This window comes from Somniosus microcephalus, chromosome 30 (genome assembly GCF_052327205.1).
Source record: "Somniosus microcephalus isolate GS21.2 chromosome 30, FLI_Smic_1.0, whole genome shotgun sequence".
Classification (NCBI taxonomy): Eukaryota; Metazoa; Chordata; class Chondrichthyes; order Squaliformes; family Somniosidae; genus Somniosus; species Somniosus microcephalus.
Genome location: NC_141016.1, coordinates 42,008,037 through 42,032,382, shown reverse-complemented (window position 1 = coordinate 42,032,382; position 24,346 = coordinate 42,008,037). Strand labels below are relative to the sequence as shown.

At 52.1% G+C, this 24,346-nt stretch overlaps 1 protein-coding gene across 2 annotated transcripts in view; it reads left to right on the top strand.

The window, feature by feature from the left end:
• Positions 1–3,786: 3,786 nt before the first annotated feature.
• Positions 3,787–24,346, top strand: part of usp39 (ubiquitin specific peptidase 39) — a 73,029-nt gene continuing 52,469 nt past the window's right edge. Inside the window, exons 1-6 of one of the 2 annotated variants that reach the window (XM_085971371.1) lie at positions 3,787–4,015; positions 11,513–11,597; positions 15,891–15,985; positions 17,085–17,221; positions 19,836–19,988; positions 20,581–20,806. In XM_085971371.1, coding sequence (XP_085827497.1) covers positions 3,949–4,015; positions 11,513–11,597; positions 15,891–15,985; positions 17,085–17,221; positions 19,836–19,988; positions 20,581–20,806 — 763 coding nt within the window. In that variant the 5' untranslated portion in view covers positions 3,787–3,948. The remainder of the gene's footprint in view (positions 4,016–11,512; positions 11,598–15,890; positions 15,986–17,084; positions 17,222–19,835; positions 19,989–20,580; positions 20,807–24,346) is intronic. The other variant, XM_085971370.1, reaches the window with a different exon arrangement.

Here is a 24,346-nt window from a genome sequence, read left to right as displayed (position 1 = left end):
ATCGCGTCAGATCGCGATTTTGTCGATCTAGCTCTGTTTAACCAGAGCCAACATTGAAAGGTAATAAACATGATTAAAGGCAGTTATACAAGTCACTGTGAGAGTCTCTTAGTGGCTTTGCCACAACAGCACAGAAACAGGCCATTCGGCCCAACTGGTCTATGCCGGAGTTTATGCTCCACACAAGCCTCCTCCCACCCCTCTTCCTCTCACCCTATTAACATATCCTTCTATTCCTTTCTCCCACATGTGTTTATCCAGCTTCCCGTTAAATGCATCGATACTATTTGCCTGAACCACTCCCTGTGGCAGCGAGTTCCCCATTCTCACCACTCTCTGGGTAAAGAAGTTTCTCCTGAATCCCCTAGTGGATTTATTTGTAACTATCTTATATTGATGGCCCCTAGTTTTGGTCTCCCCACATCTATGGAGAGAACAGAAATTACAAGCCTTCATTAAGAAATGTACTTGTCCAATTTCACACCTTCATCCCATCTAACAAAAGATTGTAAGTTAATTTCAACTGTTCAAGTGTTTCTTACAGAAAAAATAACAAAAGCATATTTAAAAACTGCTGGAGAGCATTACTTTTAGTCACTAGACATTTTTGCTAAATGAAAATAAAACCAGTTTATTTAACTTGGTATAATCTTATTACCATAACTAGCAACAGTCAGATTTCACAAAAGAATAATACTGCGGATGCTGGAAACCTTAAATAAAAAAGAAAATGCTAGAAATACTCAGCCGGTCAGGCAGCATCTGTGGAGAGAGAGAAACAGAGTTAACGTTTCAGGTCGATGACCTGTCATCAGAACTGGAAAAAGTTTGAGATGTAGCAGATTTTAAGCAAGTACAGAGACAGGGAAAGTGGGGAGGGGAGGAAAGAAGAAAAGGGAAGGTCTGTGATAGGGTGGAAGGCAGGAGAGATTAAATGACAAAATATATGATTGCACAAAGCAGAAGGAGATGGTAATGGGACAAGTAAAGAAACAAAAGATGGGTCGAGAAGAGGTGTTAATGGGGATGGCAGAATCATCAACAGTTGCTATCTGAAAAAATAGGGGCAGGGGTTACAGTCTGAAATTGTTGCACTCTATGTTGAGTCCAGAAGGCTGTAAAGTGCAAAATCGAAAGATGAGGTGCTGTTCCTCGAGCTTACGCTGAGCTTCATTGGAACAGTGTAATAGGCCGAGGACAGAGAGGTCAGAGTGGGAGTGAAGCAGAGAATTAAAGTGACAGGTGACCGGAAGCTCGGGGTCACGCTTTCAATTTCACTGGTGGGAGAGTGAAGTACAGGCCAAGATTACCTGAATATACAAGATATATATATAGAGGGTAGAAGAACAAATATTACTTTAAATCTTGTATCCCCCAATTTGTTTATCTCTGTTTCTCGTTGTTGGAATAGTTTAACACTGTCCTGGCCAATATTTATCCCTCAATCAACATCACTAAAACAAATGATCTGGTCATGATCACATTGCTGTTTGTGGGAGCTTGCTGTGCACAAATTGACTGCCATGTTCCCTACGTTACAACGGTGACCCCACTTCAAAAAGTACTTATACAATAGCAAAATACTGCGGATGCTGGAAATCTGAAATAACAACAGAAAGGTCAATCATGCTTGACTAATCTACTGGAATTTTTTGAGGATGTAACTGGTAAAATAGATAAGGGAGAACCAGTGGATGTGGTGTATTTGGACTTTCAGAAGGCTTTCGGTAAGGTCCCGCATAAGAGATTAGCGTGCAAAATTAAGGCACATGGGATTGGGGGCAAGGTATTGACTCGGATAGAGAACTGGTTGGCAGACAGAAAGCAGAGTTGGAATAAACGGGTCGTTTTCCGAGTGGCAGGCAGTGACTAGTGGGGTACCGCAAGGATCGGTCCTAGGACCCCAGCTGTTCACAATATATATTAATGATCTGGACGAGGGAATTGGATGTAATATCTCCAAATTTGCAGACGACACAAAGCTGGGGGGGAGGGTATGCTGTGAGGAGGATGTCGTGAAACTCCAGCACGATTTGGACAGGTTGGGTGATTGGGCAGAAACATGGCAAATGCACTATAATGTAGATAAATGTGAGGTTATCCACTTTAGTGGCAAAAACAGGAAGGCAGATTATTATTTGAATGGTAATAGATTGGGAGAAGGGGAAGTGCAAAGAGACCTGGGTGTTCTTGTACACCAGTCGCTGAAGGTAAGCATGCAGGTGCAGCAGGCGGTTAAGAAGGCAAATGGTATGTTGGCCTTCGTAGCAAGAGGGTTCGAGTACAGGAACAAGGATGTCTTGCTGCAGTTGTACAGGGCCTTGGTGAGACCACACCTTGAGTATTGTGTGCAGTTTTGGTCGCCTTACCTGAGGAAGGACGTTCTTGCCATGGAAGGAGTGCAGCGAAGATTCACCAGGCTGATACCTGGGATGGCAGGAATGACGTATGAGGAGAGATTGTGTCGATTGGGCTTATACTCACTGGAGTTTAGAAGGCTGAGAGGGGATCTCATCGAAACCTATAAAATTCTGTCAGGCCTGGACAGACTAGATGCAGGAAGGATGTTTCTGATGGCCGGGGAGTCCAGAACCAGGGGTCATAGTCTAAGGATAAGGGGTAAGCCATTTAGGACTGAAATGAGGAGGAATTTCTTCACCCAGAGAGTGGTGAACCTGTGGAATTCTCTACCACAGAGGGTGGTGGAGGCCAGTTCATTAAGTATATTCAAGAAAGAGTTGGATATATTTCTTAAGGCTAAAGGGATCAAGGGATATGGGGAGAAAGCAGGGACAGGGTACTGAATTTGGATGATCAGCCATGATCTCATTGAATGGCAGAACGGGCTCAAAGGGCCGAATGGCCTACTCCTGCTCCTATCTTCTATGTATCTAAAATGCTGGAAATACTCAGCAGGCCAGGCAGCATCCGTGGAGAGAGAAACAGAGTTAACGTTTCAGGTCTGGGACCTTTCATCAGAACTGGAAAAAGCTGGAGATGTAACAGATATTAAGCAGGTGCAGAGACAGGGGGAGGGGGGTGTTTAGGAGGGGAGGAAGGAATTGAAGGAACATACTGTAAGAGGCAGGAAAGATAAAATGTTGCAAATGGGAATGGCAAAACCATACAGCATGAAAAATGGGGGCAGGGATTATTATCTGAAATTGTTGAACTCGATGTTGAGTCCAGAAGGCTGTAAAGTGCCCAATCGAAAGATGAGGTGCTGTTCCTCGAGCTTGCGTTGAGCTTCATTGGAACAGTGTAATAGGCCGAGGACAGAGAGATCAGAGTGGGAGTGAAGCGGTGAATTAAAGTGACAGGTGACCGGAAGCTCAGGGTCACCCTTACGGACTGAACGGAGGTGTTCCGCAAAGCAGTTGCCCAATCTGCGTTTGGTCTCCCCAATGTAGAGGAGACCGCATCGTGAGCAGCGAATACAGTATATTAAATTGCAAGAAGTACAAGTAAATCGCTGTTTCACCTGGAAGGGGTGTTTGGGGCCCTGGACAGTGGGTAGGGAGGAGGTAAAAGGGCATGTGTTGCATCTCCTGCACTTGCACAGGAAGTGCCAGGAGAAGGGCTGTTAGGGGTGATTGAGGAGTGGACCCTTCGGAATGCTGAAAGGGGAGGTGAGGGGAAGATGTGTTTGGTGGTGGGATCACGTTGGAGGTGGCGGAAATGGCGGAGGATGATATGTTGAATGTGGAGGCTGGTGGGGTGAAAGGTGAGGACAATTGGCTGTAAAGCACTTTGGGCCATCTGGTGGTTGTGAAAGGCGCTTTGGAAATGCAAGTCTACCGTTATGCACCCTTCTGTCCATGTTGCATTTAGTGAAGGTGCAGTGTTAGAGTGCGGGGAATTACTGGCCAGAGCCCCGCACTCGCAGCGCCTGCGCGGAACCGCCGGAGCAGCAGGCACTCGGCCACCCTGCGGGCCCGGGCGGCAGCGATGGCGGCGGTGAAGCGGGAGCTCGAGCGGGAGAGCGGGGATGAGGCGGACCCGGAGCTGGAGCCAGGTACCGGGGCCCGGGGGAGAGGGAGAGCGAGAGCCCGGGGCCCAGGACCGGGACCGCGGGTCCTGAGCGCGCGGCTGGAAGCTGCCAGGTGGCGCCGCGCACTCCGGCCTCGGCCCTTCCAGAGTTGTCGCTAATTCACCGCCCCCCCACACACACTGCCCCCTGGCCTCCCACACACTGCCCCCCCCCCCAACACACCGCCCCCTGCCCCCCCCACACCGCCCACTGCCCTCCCCACACCGCCCACTGCCCTCCCCACACACTGCCCCCCTGCCCCCCCCACACACCGCCCCCCCCCGCACCGCCCCCTGCCCCCCCCACACACTGCCCCCTGCCCCCCCCCACACACTGCCCCCCCCACACCGCCCCCCCCGCACCGCCCCCTGCCCCCCCCACACCGCCCACTGCCCTCCCCACACACTGCCCCCCCCACACCGCCCCCTGCCCCCCCCCACACACCGCCCCCCCCGCACCGCCCCCTGCCCCCCCCCACACACTGCCCCCCGCCCCCTGCCCCCCCCCACACACTGCCCCCCCCCACACCGCCCCCCCCGCACCGCCCCCTGCCCCCCCCACACCGCCCACTGCCCTCCCCACACACTGCCCCCCCCCACACCGCCCCCTGCCCCCCCCCCCACACACCGCCCCCCCCCGCACCGCCCCCTGCCCCCCCCACACCGCCCCCCCCGCACCACCCCCTGCCCCCCCCCACACCGCCCACTGCCCTCCCCACACCGCCCCCTGCCCCCCCCACACACCGCCCCCCCCGCACCGCCCCCTGCCCTCCCCACACACTGCCCCCCCCCACACCGCCCCCTGCCCCCCCCACACCGCCCACTGCCCTCCCCACACACTGCCCCCCCACACCGCCCCCTGACCGCCCCCTGCCCCCCTCCCCGCCCCCCTCCCCACACACCGCCCCTTGCCCCCCTCCCCACACACCGCCCCCTCCCCACACACACTGCCCCCCCTCCCCACACACCGCCCCCTGCCCCCCTCCCCACACACCGCCCCTGGCCCCCCTCCACACACACCGCCCCTCCCCCCCTCCCCACACACCGCCCCTCCCCACACACCGCCCCTGCCCCCCTCCCCACACACCGCCCCTGCCCCCCTCCCCACACACCGCCCCTGCCCCCCTCCCCACACACCGCCCCTGCCCCCCTCCCCACACACCGCCCCTGCCCCCCTCCCCACACACCGCCCCTGCCCCCCTCCCCACACACCGCCCCCTGCCCCCCTCCCCACACACCGCCCCCTGCCCCCCTCCCCACACACCGCCCCCTGCCCCCCTCCCCACACACCGCCCCCTGCCCCCCTCCCCACACACCGCCCCCTGCCCCCCTCCCCACACACCGCCCCCTGCCCCCCTCCCCACACACCGCCCCCTGCCCCCCTCCCCACACACCGCCCCCTGCCCCCCTCCCCACACACCGCCCCCTGCCCCCCTCCCCACACACCCCCCCCGCCCCACCCACCGCCCCCTGCCCCCCCGCCCCACCCACCGCCCCCTGCCCCCCCTCCCCACACACCGCCCCCTGCCCCCCCCTCCCCACACACACTGCCCCCCCTCCCCACACACACTGCCCCCCCTCCCCAGCCGCACTGCACACCCCCCCAAAACAGATTAACTCTCCATTTATGTACTTTTTGGGATCTTGCTGTGTACACAATGGCTGCCACATTTGCCAACTGCCACTGCATTTGAAATTAATTCACTTTGTGAAACACTTTGGGATGCTTCTGAGAGTTGTGATTGGCTGTGACATAAATGCAAGTTCTGTGTTTCTTTCCTTTGGTCTTGGCTTTTGTCACCCAGCGGTACCGGCTGGCTATCCACCCGACATAGTCCTTGCTCAATGAAGCTGTAATCTGTAGTTACTGTTATGTCACCAACATGAGTTCATTAACGTTGGCTAGGAATCATAGACATAGAAGATAGGAGCAGGAGTAGGCCATTCGACCCCTCAAGCCTGCTCCGCCATTCAATGCGATCATGGCTGATCATCCACATTCAGTACCCTGTCCCTGCCTTCTCCCCATATCTCTTGATCCCTTTAGCCTTAAGAAATATATCCAACTCCTTCTCGAATATATTTAATGAATTGGCCTCAACTGCCTTCTGTGGTAGAGAATTCCACAGGTTCAGCACACTCTGGGTGAAGAAATTCCTCCTCACTTCTGTCCTAAATAGCTTACCCCTTATCCTTGGACTGTGACCCCTGGTTCTGGACTCCCTGACCATCGGGAACAGCCTTCCTGCATCTAGTCTGTCCAGTCCTGTCAGAATTTTATGTTTCAATGAGATCCCCTCTCATTCTTCTAAACTCCAGCGAGTATAAGCCCAATCGACCCAATCTCTCCTCATACGTCATTCCTGTAATCCCAGGTATCAGCCTGGTGAATCTTCGCTGAACTCCTTCCATGGCAAGAACACCCTTCCTCAGGTAAGGCGACCAAAACTGCACACAATACTCAAGGTGTGGTCTCACCAAGGCCCTGTACAACTGCAGCAAGACATCCTTGTTCCTGTACTCAAACCCTCTCGCTACGAAGGCCAACATACCATTTGCCTTCTTAACCGCCTGCTGCACCTGCATGCTTACCTTCAGTGACTGGTGCACAAGGACACCCAGGTCTCGTTGCACTTCCCCTTCTCCCAATCTATTGCCATTCAGATAATAATCTGCCTTCCTGTTTTTGACACCCAAGTGGATAACCTCACATTTATCCACGTTATATTGCATCTTCCATGCTTCTGCCCAATCACCCAACCTGTCCAAATCATCCTGGAGTTTCTCGGCATCCTCCTCACAGCACACATGCCCACCCAGCTTTGTGTCGTCTGCAAACTTGGAGATATTACATCCAATTCCCTTGTCTAGATCATTAATATATATTGTGAATAGCTGGGGTCCAAGGACCGATCCCTGCGGTACCCCACTAGTCACTGCCTGCCACTCGGAAAAAGACCCGTTTATTCCAACTCTTTGCTTTCTGTCTGCCAACCAGTTCTCTATCCAAGTCAGTACCTTGCCCCCAATCCCATGTGCCTTAATTTTACACGCTAATCTCTTATGTGGGAACTTATCGAAAGCCTTCTGAAAGTCCAAATACATCACATCCACTGGTTCTCCCTTATCTATTTTACCAGTTACATCCTCAAAAATTCCAGTAGATTAGTCAAGCATGATTTCCCTTTTGTAAATCCATGTTGACTTTGTCCGATCCTGTCACTGCTTTCCAAGCATTAATCAAAGAAGAGCAGAACTTCCTGCTCTTTGATTAATGCCATTCCCCCTGAACAAAGTGGAGCATGTTTCAGTGGGGGAGCATTTGGGGAACAGTGATCATAATATCATCAGGTTTAGAATAGTTATGGAAAAGGACAAGGTGCAATGAAGCAAAAACAATTTAACTGGTGGAGGGCTAATTTCAGTGTTTTAAAAAGGGATTCAGTCCAGGTGAATTGGAATCAAGAATTTGTAGACAAAACAGTAATTGAACAGTGGGAGGTCTTCAGAGGAGCTAGTTCGGGCACGGAGTCGACATATTCCCATGAGGGGGATCCAAAGCTAGAGCTGTCTGGATGACTAAAGATACAGAGATTAAAATAAGACAAGAAAAGGAAGCTTATGACAAATGTAAGGTTGTTAATACAGTAGAAAGCCAAGCTGAATACAGAAAGTACAGAGGAGGTTAAAAAAAGGGAATAAGTGGGGGCAAAGAGAGAGTGAGAATAGATTAGCGGCTAACAAAAAAGGGATCCCAAAAGTCTTTTATAAACATAACTAGTAAAAGGGTAGTCAAGGGAAGGGTGAGGCCGAATAGAGAACAAAAAGGAGATCTTGTGGAGGCTGAGGGCGTGGCTGAGGCACTAAATGAGGACTTTGCATCTGTCTTCACAAGAGAAGAGGATGCTGCCAATGTAGCAGTAAAGGAGGAGGCAGGAGCGACATTGGATAGGATAAAAATAGATAAAGAGGAGATACTTAAAAGGTTGGCAGTCCTCAAAGTAGAAAAGTCACCCAGCTATTGGGGATCTGGTGTGGAGAATGATGCACGGTGCAGTCCCGTCCAAGAGATTTTTAAGTCAGTCCACGGACTCCCAGGCTGCCTGTAAATTCTGCGGCCTGGATGAGTCTGTGTTCCACGTATACACGGAGTGTTCGAGGCTGCAGTCCCTGTTCCATTATTTGAAGGGCTGCTCCTCAAGCTCTGGCCGCACTTCAGTCCCACGCTCCTTACATTGGCCACCTGATGCGGAGGAGAGCGGGCAAGTCGGAGGACCTCCGTGGGTCTGCTCCTGGGCCTGACCAAGGTGGCCATTAACAGGCGCCAGCTGGTCGCAGCTGGTGGGGTTGTTCGCTTCGGCTCCAGCTGCCTGCCTCTCTTTCACGGCTATGTCCGTATTGGGTGTCCCCGGAGAAGGAGCCTGCGGTGTCTGGCGGTACCCTTGAGGCCTTCCGCGACCGGTGGGCACCACAGGGACTGGCGTGCATAGTGAACAGTGAAAATAATACTCTGATTTAATTTATTAAATTCCTTTGATTTTATTTATAATTTGTATTTTATTGTTTGTGCCCCTTTTGAAAAGGGGAGACTTTTAGTTGAATTGATTTTGGTTGGTGACACCCGGATCGGCCATTTGGAAGAGTAAAGAGGTCACCCGGTCCGGAGGGGATGCATCCTATGTAACTGAGGGAAGTAACGGTGGAAATTGCGGAGGCTTTGGCCACAATCTTCCGATCATTCTTAGATATAGGTGGTGCCAGAGGATTGCCAATGTTACACCTCTGTTTAAAAAAGGGGAGAGGGATAAATCCAGCAATTACAGGCCAGTCAGCCTAACGTAACTTTTAGAGACAATAATCCCAAAAAAAATTAATTGGCACTTGGAAAATTATGGGGTAATAAATGAAAGTTGCAAGGATTTGTTAAAGCCACATCATGTTTGTCATGTGAGGTGAGAGTGACTGCCCTTGACATCAAGGCAGCATTTGACCGAGTGTGGCATCAAGGAGCCCCAGTAAAACTGAAGTCAATGGGAATTGGGGGGAAAACTCTCCAGTGGCTGGAGTCATACCGAGCACAAAGGAAGATGGTTGAAGGTCAATCATCACAGCCCCAGGACATCGCTGCAGGAGTTCCTCAAGGCAGTGTCCTAGGCCCAACCATCTTCAGCTGCTTCATCAATGACCTTCCCTCCAACATAAGGTCAGAAGTGGGGATGTTCGCTGATGACTGCACAGTGTTCACAACTCCTCGGATAATGAAGCAGTCCGTGCCCGTATGCAACAAGACCTGGATGACGTTCAGGCTTGGGCTGATAAGTGGCAGGTAACATTCGTACCACACAAGTGCCAGGCAATGACTATCTCCAACAAGCGAGAGTCTAACCACCGCCCCATGACATTCAATGGCATTACCATCGCCGAATCCCCCACCTTAAATATTCACTCCCTCCACCACCGGTGTACCATCTACAAGATGCACTGCAGCAACTCAGCAAGGCTTCTTCGGCAGCACCTCCGAAACCCGTGACCTCTTCCACCTGGAAGGACAACAGCAGCAGGCGCATGGGAACACCACCACCTGCAAGTCTCACACCATCCTGACTTGGAAGTATATCGCCGATCCTTCATCGTCGCTGGGTCAAAATCCTGGAACTCCCTCCCTAACAGCACTGTGGGAGTACTTTCACCACATGGACTGCAGCGGTTCAAGAAGGCGGCTCACCACCACCTTCTCAAGGGCAACTAGGGATGGGCAATAAATGCTGGCCTAGCCAGCGACGCCCACCTCCCAGGAACGAATATTTAAAAAAACTTGATTGAATTCTTTGATGAAGTAACGGAGAGGGTTGATGAGGGTAGTGCGGTTGATGTTGTGTATATGGACTTTCAAAAGGCGTTTGACAAAGTGCCACATAATAAACTTGTTAGCAAAATTAAAGCCCATGAGATTAAAGGGACAGTGGCAGCATGGATACAAAACTGGCTAAAGAACAGAAAGCAGAGAGTAGTGGTGAACGGTTGTTTCTCAGACTGGGGGGAAGTGTGCAGTGGTGTTCCCCAGGGGTCGGTGTTGGGACCACTGCTCTTTTTGATATATTAATGACCTGGACTTGGGTAAACAGGGCATCATTTCAATGTTTTCAGATGATATGAAACTCAGAAATGTAGTTAACAGTGAGGAGGATAGAGTTCAGGAGGACAGAGACAGGCTGGTGAAATGGGCAGGCACAGGGCAGATGAAATTTAATGCAGAGAAGTGTGAAGTGATATATTTTGGTAGGAAGAATGAGGAGAGGCAGTATGAACTAAATGGTCAATTGTAAAGGGAGTTGAGGAACAGAGAGACCTGGGGGTGTGCGTACACTAATCATTGAAGGTGGCAGGACAGGTTGAGAAGGCTGTTAAAAAAGCACATGGGGTCCTTGGCTTTATCAATAGAGGCATAGAGTATAAAGCAAAGGTGTTAAAAATTATGACCAGTTCTGATGGAGTAAATCAGGAGAGACTTGCCAGTGGCGGAAGGGTCGGTAACCAGAGGACACCGATTTAAGGTCATTGGCAAAAGAACTTGAGGCAACATAAGGACATTTTTCACGCAGCGAGTTGTTGTGAAATGGAACGCGCTGCCTGAAAGGGCGGTGGAAGCAGATTCAATAGTAACTTTCAAAAGGGAATTGGAGAAATACTTGCAGGGGAAAAATTTACAGGGCTCTGGGGAAAGAGCGGGGGAGTGGGAATAATTGCATAGCTCTTTCAGAGAGCCGGCACAGGCGCGATGGGCCAAATGGCCTCCTGTGCTGCTTCATTCGATGAACAGAAAACATCTCCGAATGATAACTGCTAACTCTGACACTCCCTCATCACTGCACAGAAATGTTAGCCTAAATCACAGGTTTGGGTCGTAGAATAGGGCTTGCATCCCCAACCATCTGACTCGGAGGCCCGAGCGCTGCCAACAGAGCCAAGTTTGAGTGGATATCGGAACATGGACTGTAGTGTTATCCTGTAAGCATCTGGCTTTTCTCGCAATGCCGCTGTGGCTCAATGGTGGCACTCTTGTCTCTGAGTCAGAAAGTCATGACTTCAAGCCCCAGTCAAGGTAGTCTAGTCCGACACCAGTACTGAGGGAGTTGCTGCATTGTCAGAGGTGCCATCTTTTGGATGAGATACTAAATGGAGAACTTGCCTGCCCCCTCAAGTGGATGTCAAAGACCTCGTCGCACCGTTCAGAGAAGAGCAGCAAGTTATTCCAGCTTCCTGGCCAACATTTACCCCTCATCCAGTGCCACCAAAAACAGATGAGCTCCGTGTTACTCTCACTACTGTTCGTGGGACCGTGCAGTGTGCAAATTGGCTGCCACGTTTTCTTCCATTACAACAGTGATTACACTTTGAAAGTAATTAATTGGCTGTGAAATGCCATGGGTTGTCCTGAGAATGTGAAGGGTGCTATATTAATGTACGCTCCTTTTCTAACTAGTGGCCTCAAAGATTGCGAGAATTCACTATCAGGAGGAGGAGGATGACCGAAGCAGACACTGCCCCTATCTGGACACTATCAATCGGTGAGTATCAGCCACGTTTGTCTCCTTGGACTGTCCAGTAATACATTAAAAAAAATAGCACCTGGGTGTAATAACCCCAGTATATCATTACTGAAAGATGCTCGACATAGCAATTTAAGTCTCCTCTCTGGAGGAGGCCATTCAGCCCCTCGCGCCTGCCCTGCCATTCGGCCCCCCGCGCCTGCCCTGCCACTCGGCCCCTCGCGCCTGCCCTGCCATTCGGCCTCTCGCGCCTGCCCTGCCATTCGGCCCCTCGCACCTGCCCTGCCACTCGGCCCCTCGCGCCTGCCCTGCCACTCGGCCCCTCGCGCCTGCCCTGCCATTCGGCCTCTCGCGCCTGCCCTGCCATTCGGCCCCTCGCACCTGCCCTGCCACTCGGCCCCCCGCGCCTGCCCTGCCACTCGGCCCCCCGCGCCTGCCCTGCCACTCGGCCCCTCGCGCCTGCCCTGCCATTCGGCCCCTCGCGCCTGCCCTGCCACTCGGCCCCCCGCGCCTGCCCTGCCACTCGGCCCCCCGCGCCTGCCCTGCCACTCGGCCCCTCGCGCCTGCCCTGCCATTCGGCCCCTCGCGCCTGCCCTGCCACTCGGCCCCCCGCGCCTGCCCTGCCACTCGGCCCCCCGCGCCTGCCCTGCCACTCGGCCCCCCGCGCCTGCCCTGCCACTCGGCCCCCCGCGCCTGCCCTGCCACTCGGACCCTCGCGCCTGCCCTGCCACTCGGCCCCTCGCGCCTGCCCTGCCACTCGGCCCCTCGCGCCTGCCCTGCCATTCGGCCCCTCGCGCCTGCCCTGCCACTCGGCCCCTCGCGCCTGCCCTGCCATTCGGCCCCTCGCGCCTGCCCTGCCATTCGGCCCCTCGCACCTGCCCTGCCATTCGGCCCCTCGCGCCTGCCCTGCCATTCGGCCCCTCGCGCCTGCCCTGCCATTCGGCCCCTCGCACCTGCCCTGCCATTCGGCCCCTCGCATCTGCCCTGCCATTCGGCCCCCCGCGCCTGCCCTGCCACTCGGCCCCCCGCGCCTGCCCTGCCACTCGGCCCCCCGCGCCTGCCCTGCCACTCGGCCCCCCGCGCCTGCCCTGCCACTCGGCCCCCCGCGCCTGCCCTGCCACTCGGCCCCTCGCGCCTGCCCTGCCACTCGGCCCCCCGCGCCTGCCCTGCCACTCGGCCCCCCGCGCCTGCCCTGCCACTCGGCCTCTCGCGCCTGCCCTGCCATTCGGCCCCTCGCGCCTGCCCTGCCATTCGGCCCCTCGCGCCTGCCCTGCCATTCGGCCCCTCGCGCCTGCCCTGCCATTCGGCCCCTCGCGCCTGCCCTGCCATTCGGCCCCTCGCGCCTGCCCTGCCATTCGGCCCCTCGCGCCTGCCCTGCCATTCGGCCCCCCGCGCCTGCCCTGCCACTCGGCCTCTCGCGCCTGCCCTGCCATTCGGCCCCTCGCGCCTGCCCTGCCATTCGGCCCCTCGCGCCTGCCCTGCCATTCGGCCCCTCGCGCCTGCCCTGCCATTCGGCCCCTCGCGCCTGCCCTGCCATTCGGCCCCTCGCGCCTGCCCTGCCACTCGGCCCCCCGCGCCTGCCCTGCCACTCGGCCCCCCGCGCCTGCCCTGCCACTCGGCCCCCCGCGCCTGCCCTGCCACTCGGCCCCCCGCGCCTGCCCTGCCACTCGGCCCCCCGCGCCTGCCCTGCCACTCGGCCCCCCGCGCCTGCCCTGCCACTCGGCCCCCCGCGCCTGCCCTGCCACTCGGCCCCCCGCGCCTGCCCTGCCACTCGGCCCCCCGCGCCTGCCCTGCCACTCGGCCCCCCGCGCCTGCCCTGCCACTCGGCCCCCCGCGCCTGCCCTGCCACTCGGCCCCCCGCGCCTGCCCTGCCACTCGGCCCCCCGCGCCTGCCCTGCCACTCGGCCCCCCGCGCCTGCCCTGCCACTCGGCCCCCCGCGCCTGCCCTGCCACTCGGCCCCTCGCGCCTGCCCTGCCACTCGGCCCCTCGCGCCTGCCCTGCCACTCGGCCCCTCGCGCCTGCCCTGCCACTCGGCCCCTCGCGCCTGCCCTGCCACTCGGCCCCTCGCGCCTGCCCTGCCACTCGGCCCCTCGCGCCTGCCCTGCCACTCGGCCCCCCGCGCCTGCCCTGCCACTCGGCCCCCCGCGCCTGCCCTGCCACTCGGCCCCCCGCGCCTGCCCTGCCACTCGGCCCCCCGCGCCTGCCCTGCCACTCGGCCCCCCGCGCCTGCCCTGCCACTCGGCCCCCCGCGCCTGCCCTGCCACTCGGCCCCCCGCGCCTGCCCTGCCACTCGGCCCCCCGCGCCTGCCCTGCCACTCGGCCCCCCGCGCCTGCCCTGCCACTCGGCCCCTCGCGCCTGCCCTGCCACTCGGCCCCCCGCGCCTGCCCTGCCACTCGGCCCCCCGCGCCTGCCCTGCCACTCGGCCCCCCGCGCCTGCCCTGCCACTCGGCCCCCCGCGCCTGCCCTGCCACTCGGCCCCTCGCGCCTGCCCTGCCACTCGGCCCCTCGCGCCTGCCCTGCCACTCGGCCCCTCGCGCCTGCCCTGCCATTCAACCAGATCATAGCTGATCTGCACCTCACCTCCATTTCCCCACCTTGGTTCCATATCCCTTTATACTCTTGCCTATTTCAGTCTTGAAAGCTCCAATTGTCCCAGCATCCACCGCCTTTTGAAGCAGAGAATTCCAGATTTCTACTACCTTTGTGTGGAAAAGTGCTTCCTGATTTCCCCCCTGAATGGCCTGGCTCTAATTTTAAGATTATGTCCCCCATTCTCTATCAACCCTATTGAATCCTTAGGCCTAGAAATTCACTATAGCCCCGTTTGGGGCGCCAGCTTCGCCAGGGCGCTAAAAGTAGCGCCCCGGATGCAGTCACGGCCGCCTGCCGGAAATTCAGTTTGCGCACCCCAGAGGGAAGCGCGGCGCTACTGGAGGCGCCCCGCATCCCTCTTGGGGCGCTGCAGCTGAATATCGCTGCGCAACGTGCCACAGCACCACACGCTGCGGCACGTCATGCTGCGGTATTGCAGGCCTTCCTCCCCTTCTTAAAGGGGAGGGGCCTTGTGCAGCGCGATCGAGGATCGCGAGTGCCGGCGAAAGAGCCCGGCACCGAGGAGAAGTGCCGGGCTCTTGGAACGCAGTTGGCACTCCGCGGGGGTGGTGGGGGGGGGGTGCGCGGAGAGGTGCTGGCAGGCGGCCAGCAACAAAAATGGCCTCCCCGCACCTCTCCTTTAATTAGCGCCTCTACCGCCGCAGGTAGGCCCCCCTGAACCGGTCGCAAATGGCGTCCGGCGTTAAAGCAGGGGGCGCATCTAAATATCGCGATCGGGGCGCTGCGCACACCGACGACGTCATCGGTGGTGGCGCCGCGCTAACGGCTAGCGCCGCCATTAGCGTTCTGCTGAATTTAGCGGGAGGTGTGGCCAGTGACTTCCGACCCACTTAGCGCCCTCTTACGGCGCTAACGGGTGGCGCAGCCCACTGAATTTCTAGGCCTTAACATTTTAAACACCGCGATCAGGTAACCCCTCAATTTTCTATACTCAAGGGAATACAAGCCAAGTTTATGCAATCTGTCCTCATATACCCGGTATCATTCTGAAACAATTAGATTTTACACAGTATTGTCGGAAGGAGGTGGACACAGAGACAATCCTCCTGTTGTTGCCCATAACAATTCTTTCTTTCTCACACCGAGTACGTTTCTTAACTGGGCTCGAATCTACTCCTTACCCCCTGATATCACACGGAGAGAGCAATATTTTCACACTGTTCTCCAAGCGGAGAGCGAGTTGTGAAGGAGTGGAAGGATTCACAGGCTGATGAACCGTCTGACAGGTTGTGATGTGAACACTCCTTCCTTGGCTCTAATCATCTTTATACCAGCCAGTATGGGGTTAGTCCTATACAGGAGGAGGGTTTTATAGGCTCCCACACAACTACTGGGTCCAAGTATCCCCGCTGGGTATCAGTGCAGAATTTAGACCTGGAGCTCTGGCCTCCACTCGCTGGGACTGTTTAGAGCAGGTTTCGAACCCTGCAGCCTCTGATGCTACCAGTGAGCTAATACTTGTAGATGGAGCTTTACGCTGTATCTAACTGTCCTGTACTGATATGGGTGTGTTTCATGGGGCTGTACAGAGGGAGCTTTACGCTGTATCTAACTACTGTCCTGATCTGGGAGTGTTTCATGGGGCAGTGTAGAGGGAGCTTTATTCTTCGTGTTCGGGAGTACTCTAGTGAGTTCCTGTTTTAATTAGTATGTGATATTCAGAGCCTGACTGATGTTTGTCATTTTCTGTAAACAGGAGTGTGCTGGATTTTGACTTTGAAAAGCTATGCTCAGTCTCCCTTTCCCACATCAATGTCTATGCCTGCCTGGTGTGTGGCAAATACTTTCAAGGTAAGGTACTCTCTGAACCTTTGACGGTTTCACTGATTAAAGATTTCTGAGACTAAGCAGATTTTGTTTTCTGGTACAGTAGCTGTAGTGTGATGGGGGCAGTGTTTCAGGAGCTAACACTCTTGGTGACTTGTAATTTGACTTTAATGTGCAAGAGTCCTTTTACGGGATCGAGGATGGGAGTCTCCTGTATTGTTTGGTTGTAGAGATCGTTGTAAGGCGGGTGGATTTTTAGGACCAGAGGACACCGTGTAACTACAGCTTTGTGTCCTTGAACACGTGGATTGATGCTGAGAGATTGGCCTTTATGGAATTGACTGAGAAAAGTAACTGGGACATCCCACAATTCCCGACAGGATTGATTTTAACACTATTATTTAAATTCTATAGGTGCTATCATATCAGTTGTACATTTTTTTAAAAATCAGTGGGTGGTAATGACTATTTTGTCTGCTGCATTGTTGAGGGGGCACTTGTTATATAATGCAGTGCTGTTGATGCATGTGTGTGATGGGTTTGGCACTCTCTCTCATTCTGTTAAACGCACAGGCACTTACAAACCTAGAGTGCTTCCAGGGCCACAAATGCTCGTCCATATCTGATGCTTCAATTAGCAGCACTAATCTTACTAGAAAGTCCACTTTTGTCAAACTGGGCTGGATTAAAGCACGCCTGGATATGTTTTTGGAAAATAAAAGTGCTTCTGATGACATTATTGGTAGATGCACAGCCTGATGTGAGACTGAGCTAGTCAGACCAGAACAGTCCTGGATTCAACCCTTGACAAACAGTAGTAGGAACGCTACCATTAATCTTCATTGTGGGGGGGGAGGTGTTTAAATCGACCAGGGTTCCCATAACAGATCACTTTCCAGTGACTCCTGTTGGGATGTTTGGTCTATGGACAAGATCTGGTTTGGCTGTGATGCTCTCTGTGGTTGAATTGCCGATTGACCCTTGCTTTCTGGGCTCACAGCTGAAGGATGGCCTCATGGCAAGCCTGGCGCCCGTGGAACCCTGAAAAGGGAGTTTTCACCTGGAGTGGGAGGGGCGAATAATGTTGATGTGTGTTTGATTGTAAGTGATTTGTGTTTCTTAGGACGAGGCCTGAAATCATATGCAAACATTCATAGTGTTCAGGTTGGGCACCACGTCTTTCTGAATCTGCACACGTTGAAGTTCTACTGCTTACCCGACAACTACGAAATCATTGACTCCTCCCTCGAGGACATCACGGTAAGCGTGTGGCACCAGAGAACAGTGGCCGTGAAAGTCCTGCTCTAAATTATCTGCTGTGTACTTTCCAGCAGGGTCACTGAATGGTGATCTGAGGCGAGAAACCTGACTGAGTTCCAGTCCCTCTAACTTAACTGAGGCATACTGATGCTGATTGTAGCACGCCAACAATTGTCCCAGCTCAAATCAGCTTACTCCGTACAGGCGAAGGATCGTACCTGATGTCGAAATCTCGACTCCGAGTAAGACTCTAAAACACAAGCAGTACCGTCAGATTGTTAGTTTATTTTTACTTGCACAAGGGGCGAGCTGCCTGGACAAAGGCTAGGCCAACAACTCCAAAGAACATCAGCGAATGCAGCATATTTATACACTCACACAAGCAGGCGTTCCATATATCACGTGTAATGGTATTGTATCAGTTTGAACAAATTAAGAGTTTGCACAAGGACGATCAAAAGGTCCGCAGGACAGAAATATCTCCAGACAAGGTTATTTAATCATATATCCTGTCAGGAGGTTCTGTCTGAATCTTGTTACCGAAATGAGCAGCTTACTCAATAGTTTTGCTTCTTTGTCTAGCAACAATCATTAATAGTTTATCTATTCTATAGCCTTGTGCCTCCCTTGTGCTAGTGAGTCAATACAGCTGTTATCACATCCTCAATGTGGGTGGTTATTTTGAAAGGTCTCTTGGTCCTAGACACGTTGTGACACATTTGCTTCTCTGCTTTAACTACAACCTAAGCAAGTTTGTTCTTTTAACCCCTTGATAGCTTATTTCTACTTGGCCATTTTATTTTACCCAGCATGCTAAGTATAATGTCAATTTCCACACTGAGACCTTCTGGTCTGTATGGCTCATTACTTTGCAAGCTGTTTCATTCTTCCTGTACAGTTGGCAGATCATGCCGGTGATGTACTTTAAACAAGATCATAATGATTCTTCCACTTGACTGCTGATTGTACAGTTGGATCCTTTTTTTTCCTTTTCATGATTTCTCCTTTTCATGATTTCTCCCTTTCTTGAAGGTTGGGACATGCTTGGGGTACAGTTCCACAATTGAAATAGTCTTCCAGAACCTTGCCCAAGTGACCGTTCTTGATGAGTGAGCCCAGGTAGCGAGTGTTGACTGCCTGATCCTGTCCTCGCCTTATGTCTGCACAGTCGGCGATCAGGAACAGGAATCCTAACTGATTTCTCCCTCACTCCACCCAGCTCAGTGGCACCGAGACCAGGTGTAGAGTCCCGAATCCTGCACAAGCTGCAATCCGTTAACTCCGCATGCACCAGGAATCCAAGTTGGAATCCTCTTTATCTGAGTGGTTCCGTTACTCACTGAGCCATTGTGGGAGGCAAAATGTCTGCTTTCTTTAATGTTTGTCTCTGTACGCATCTAGCTCTTGCGATACCGGAGAGTATATCGGTTTTCAGCGAAACAGTGTAAACTGTATGGCGCGTGTATTATGGATTGTAGGCCCTGAGTATCCAGTATGTTCACAATTCTTAGAGGTTTGATGAGGTAAATTGGGAGAAACTCTTTCCACTGCCAGGGAGTTAGTAATTAGAGGACATAAATTCCACATTATCACCTAAAGAACAAAGGGAGAAGCTCGGAGATTTTTGCAGAGGGTTGTTGGAACATAGAATTGCCTACCAGAAATAGTGGGAAAAGCCTAATCCATGGGTATACTTTTTACATGAAAAATAAAATGCATAGGCAATTGGCAGGGAAATGGGGCTAAACGGAGAGCTTTGTCATGGGCCAAATGGCTTCCTTCTATGCTATATGCGTTAGCTGTGGCTCGGTGGGCAGCACCCTCGCCTCTGAGTCAGGAGGTTGTGGGTTCAAGTCCCACTCCTGAGACTTGAGTACAAAAATCTAGGCTGACACTCCAGTGCAGCGCTGAGGGAGTGCTGCACTGTCAGAGGTGCTGTCTTTCAGACGAGACGTTAAACCGAGGCCCCGCCTGCTCTCAGATGGATGTAAAAGATCCCATGGCACTATTTCGAAGACGAGCAGGGGAGTTCTCTCCAGTGTCCTGGCTGATATTCATCCCTCAACTAACATCTAAAACAGATTATCCGGTCATTATCACATTGCTGTTAGTGGGAGCTTGCTGCCACGTTTCCCACATTACAACAGTGACCACACTTCAAAAAGTACTTCATTGGCTGTAAAGCGCTTTGGGACGTCCAGTGGTCGTGAAAGGCGCTGTATAAATGCAAGTCTTTTTCTATAAAATTCTGTGTGAAATGCAAGTTTATTCTGTAACCCAAGAAATGCCTGTTCAGTTTTCTGGAACAGCTTTACTGAGAAGATACAAACATCAATCACAGGATAAGCAAATCATGTTAAAGCTTTGCACTAATGGTGCTTCCTTAGTTCATTTTCAGGAAATCCTTGGCACAGCCTTGGCCTCATTCCTGCTGTCCTGAACTCGTATTAGATGTTTGTTGAGGTTTGACTGAGTATTTGAGGGCCATCCCTTTCAGTACTATTGAATAATGCGGTGTAGTGTTTTTCATTGCATTTGATGTTGCAGTTGCTCCCTCTTCCTGTGTGTGAGGAGGCCGTGATGAGTATACATACTCCTGTCCTTTGTTTTCCAGTACGTACTGAAACCAACTTTCACAAAACAGCACATTGCAAACCTGGACAAACAGTCCAAGTTGTCGCGGGCTTACGATGGGACCACCTATCTGCCAGGAATTGTGGGACTGAACAACATCAAGGCCAACGACTATGCCAATGTGGTGCTACAGGTAAGGAAATCTAAATCTAGACTAGAGTAAGATCTACATTAGGAATGATGCTGACTCTTCGATGGTCAGGGCAGTGAGCAGCTGAGGGAGCCATGGTGGTTCCAGGTTTGATACCTGGCCTGCGTTGATTTAGCCGTTAGCAGCCAAGATGTAATGGGAATACTACAAATACCTTCAGTATGCCTGGTCTTTGGGAGGGGGAAATATCGCCCTGGGCTCTTGCTGGGCAGTGCAAACATACGGAGGGTGGATGAGGAAAGGATCAGTTTCAGTGTGATGCCTGCCAGCGCTCACTGTCTGGGCTCACACATGAAGAATGGCTAGTGCCCGTGTGACATGTACTGCACCAAGGAATCGGGATCTTGTGGAGAAAAGGGAGAAAATTGGGGTGGAAAAAAAGAGAATAAAATGACAGCTGCTGTGTATGTCGGCAGTATGGGGTAAATAAAGCACAGTGCGACACACTTGAGGTTTGTGCTAGATTTTAGGAGCAGTGTTCTGTATCTGATGGGGCAGTTGTCCTTCTGTGGCTTTCCTTTCCGCGCCACCTTTGACATCTCGAGGACTTCACCTGTCCCTGCTTCTGTTTCAGGCCCTGTCGAACGTGCCTCCACTACGGAACTATTTCTTGGAGGAAGAGAACTACAAGGACATCAAGCGGCCTCCAGGAGACATCATGTTCCTGCTGGTGCAGAGATTCGGAGAGCTGATGAGAAAACTCAGGAATCCCAGGAACTTCAAGGCTCACGTTTCCCCGCATGAGATGTTGCAGGCTGTAGTGCTGTGCAGCAAGAAGCGTTTCCAGATTACCAAACAGGGTGAGCTAGTGAGCCAGCAGTGGCTGAGTAAAGCTTTCACAGCAGCTTGCACACTTGCACACAGGGGATTGGCCAAGCTTTGCTTTAAGGATACAGATAGTTCTGAATTGCGAGGGAGGACCAGTACGTTGAGGAGCCAATAAGAAGGGGTTAATTAATAATCTTGTTGTGCGGGGTCCTTTAGGGAAGAGTGACCATAACATGATAGAATTCTTCATTAAGATGGTCCAATCCGAAACTAGGATCCTAAATCTAAACAAAGGAAACTACGAAGGTATGAGGAGGGAGTTGGCTATGATAGATTGGGGAGCTTCATTAAAAGGTATGACGGTGGATAGGCAATGGCTAACATTTAAGGAACGAATGCATGAATTGCAACAGTTATACATTCCTTTCTGCCGCAAAAACACAAAAGGAAAAGCGGCCCAACCATGGCTAACAAAAGAAATTAAGGATAGTATTAGATCCAAAGAGAAGTCATATAAAGTTGCCAGAAAAAGTAGCAAGCCTGAGGATTGGGAGCAGTTTAGAGTTCAGCATAAAAAGGACCAAGACATTGATTAAGAGGGGAAAAAATAAGAGTATGAGAGTAAACTTGCAAGGAACATAAAGCGGACTGTAAAAGCTTCTACAAGTATGTAAAAAGAAAAAGATTAGTGAAGACAAATGTAGGTCCCTTACAGCCAGAAACGGGAGAATTTATAATGGGGAACAAGGAAATGGCTGAGCAATTAAACAAATACTTTGGTTCTGTCTTCACCGAAGAGGACACAAATAACTTCCCAGAAATGCTAGGGGACCAAGGATCTAGTGAGAAGGAGGAATTAAAGGAAATTAGTATTAGTATTACTAAAAAATAGTGCTGGAGAAATTAATGGGACTGAAAGCTGATAAATCCCCAGGGCCTGATAATCTGAATCCCAGAGTACGAAAAGAGGTAGCCATGGAAATAGTGGATGCATCTTCCAAAATTCTATAGATTATGGAACAGTTCCTGCAGATTGGAGGGTGGAAAATGTAACCCCATTATTTAAAAATGGAGGGAAGAGAGAAAACAGGGAACTACAGACCGATTAGCCTAACATCAGTAGTAGGGAAAATGCTGGAGTCTATTATAAAGGATGTGATAATAGGACACTTAGAAAATATCCACGGGATTAGACAAAGTCAACATGGATTTATGAAAGGGAAATCGTGTTTGACAAACCTACTGAAGTTTTTTGAGGATGTAACTGGTAGAATAGATAAGGGAGAACCAGTGGACGTAGTGTATTTGGACTTTCAGAAGGTCTTTGATAAAGTCCCACATAAGAGGTTAGTGTGCAAAATTAAAGCACATGGGATAAGGGGTAATATACTGGCATGGATTGAAAATTGGTTAACAGACAGGAAACAGTAGGAATGAATGGGTCTTTTTCGGGGTGGCAGGCGGTGACTAGTGGGGTACCCCAGGGATCAGTGCTTGGGCCCCAGCTATTCACAATATATATCAATGATTTGGATGAGGGAACCAAATGTAATATTCCAAGTTTGCTGACGACACAAAACTAGGTGGGATTGTGAGTTGTGAGGAGGATGCAAAGAGGCTTCAAGGTGATTTAGACAAGTTGAGTGAGTGGGCAAATACATGGCAGATGCAGTATAATGTGGATAAATGTGAAGTTATCCACTTTGCTAGGAAAAGTAGAAAGGCAGAGTATTATTTAAATTGTGATCGATTGGGAAATGTTGATGGACAAAGGGACCTGGGTGTCCTTGTACACTAGTCACTGAAAGCAAACATGCAGGTGCAGCAAGCAGTTAGGAAGGCAAATGGTATGTTGGCCTTCATTGCAAGAGGATTTGAGTACAGGAGCAAGAATGTCTTACTACAGTTGTACAGGGCCTTGGTGAGACCACACCTGGAGTACTGTGTGCAGTTTTAGTCTCCTTACCTAAGAAAGGATATACTTGCCATAGAGGGAGTGCAGCGAAGGTTCACCAGACTGATTCCTGGGATGGCAGGACTGTCGTATGAGGAGAGATTGGGTCGACTAGGCCTGTATTCACTAGAGTTTATAAGAATGAGAGGGGATCTCATTGAAACGTATAAAATTCTGACCGGGCTAGACAGACTGGATGCAGGGAGGATGTTTCCCCTGGCTGGGGGGTCTAGAACCAGGGGCCACAGTCTCAGGATACGAGGTAGGACATTTAGGACTGAGATGAGGAGAAATTTCTTCACAGAGGGTGGTGAACCTGTGGAATTCTCTACCACAGAAGGCTGTGGAGGCCAAATCTGAATATATTTAAGAAGGAGATACAGGAAACTTTGTGTTATCCGGAGGCTAACTGTCCGGAATGCTCGAGCCACCGGCAAAAATCAGGTGCCGTTTTCGTTAGGATTTTTTTCTTCTCGTTGCTTTTTTCCTCAACAGTCAAGCTCTGCAAGGTCTGCTGAAGCTGTTGCTAAGCTACAGAGACACTTGGACTGTTTAGAAGCTGTTGGGTTTGTTGACAGATACGGAGCTCAGAAGCTTCCGTATCTTTCAACATCAGCGCTGGTGTGTCCGGCAGTTTTGAGGGAACGGCAACAGCTCGGTCCCGTCGGTGCCGGACAGCACAAAGTTTCCTGTAGATAGATTTGTAGACACAAAAGGCATCAAGGGGTATGGGGAGAGAGTGGGAATATGGTATTGAGATCGAGGATCAGCCATGATCATATTGAATGGCGGAGCAGGCTCGAAGGGCCGAATGGCCTACTCCTATGTTTCTATGTTTATTGTTAATGAGATGGGCTAAGCGCTAATGTAGCCTTTCACAGGATTTCCTCTCTTCATTTCAGCTACTGCTAGATTTCAAAGCTGGGCTGATAAGGCACTGGGAAGGGTTATTGAGCCTGATCCTCTGGGGCGTTTGAGTGAGCTGCTACACAGAAGTCATCAACTCCAGAGTCCTATACTTGTAATTTCTGCCTTTTATATTCAGAAGCTGTGGTGAAGGGCCAGGAGCCTTTGTGTAGACCAATACGAGGCTGAAAAGAGTGAGAGGTTAATTAGGAAGTAGTGATTAGTAAAGGAGGTGAAGAGTCCCACATGAGGCCTTGGGGAAAGAATGAGTTCGAGGAGGAGACTGTGCAACAAATTAATTTTATTACCGTGAGATAGCTTTTCACAGGAGTGGGAATCATTCGACCTTTGGCAGATCAGCTCTCCGAGGCTGTTCATAGTTTAAGAGACGATTGTGCAGCACAGCTACGTTGCTGCTAGATTATTGAGAGCCCTACCTGTGTGCAAAACCTACAAGAGGCCTGCCGTGCTAGTGAAAGGTATTGCATCCCCTCACACCCCGATTCCTCCAGGTCATTTCTGCTTTTCGAGGCTCTTTTTTTTGGCCAACTTTCTCCTGAAGCTGCTACTCATACAGCAGTTCAGTTCCTCAGGCAACGGGCGCCCTCTGGTCGTTTGTCATGCATGAGCCTTATCGGAGAATTGTCAGCAGGCACCAGGCCGAGCCTCACACTGGCCTCCGTAGTCGGCTCCGTTTCCATCAGGGTTCAGT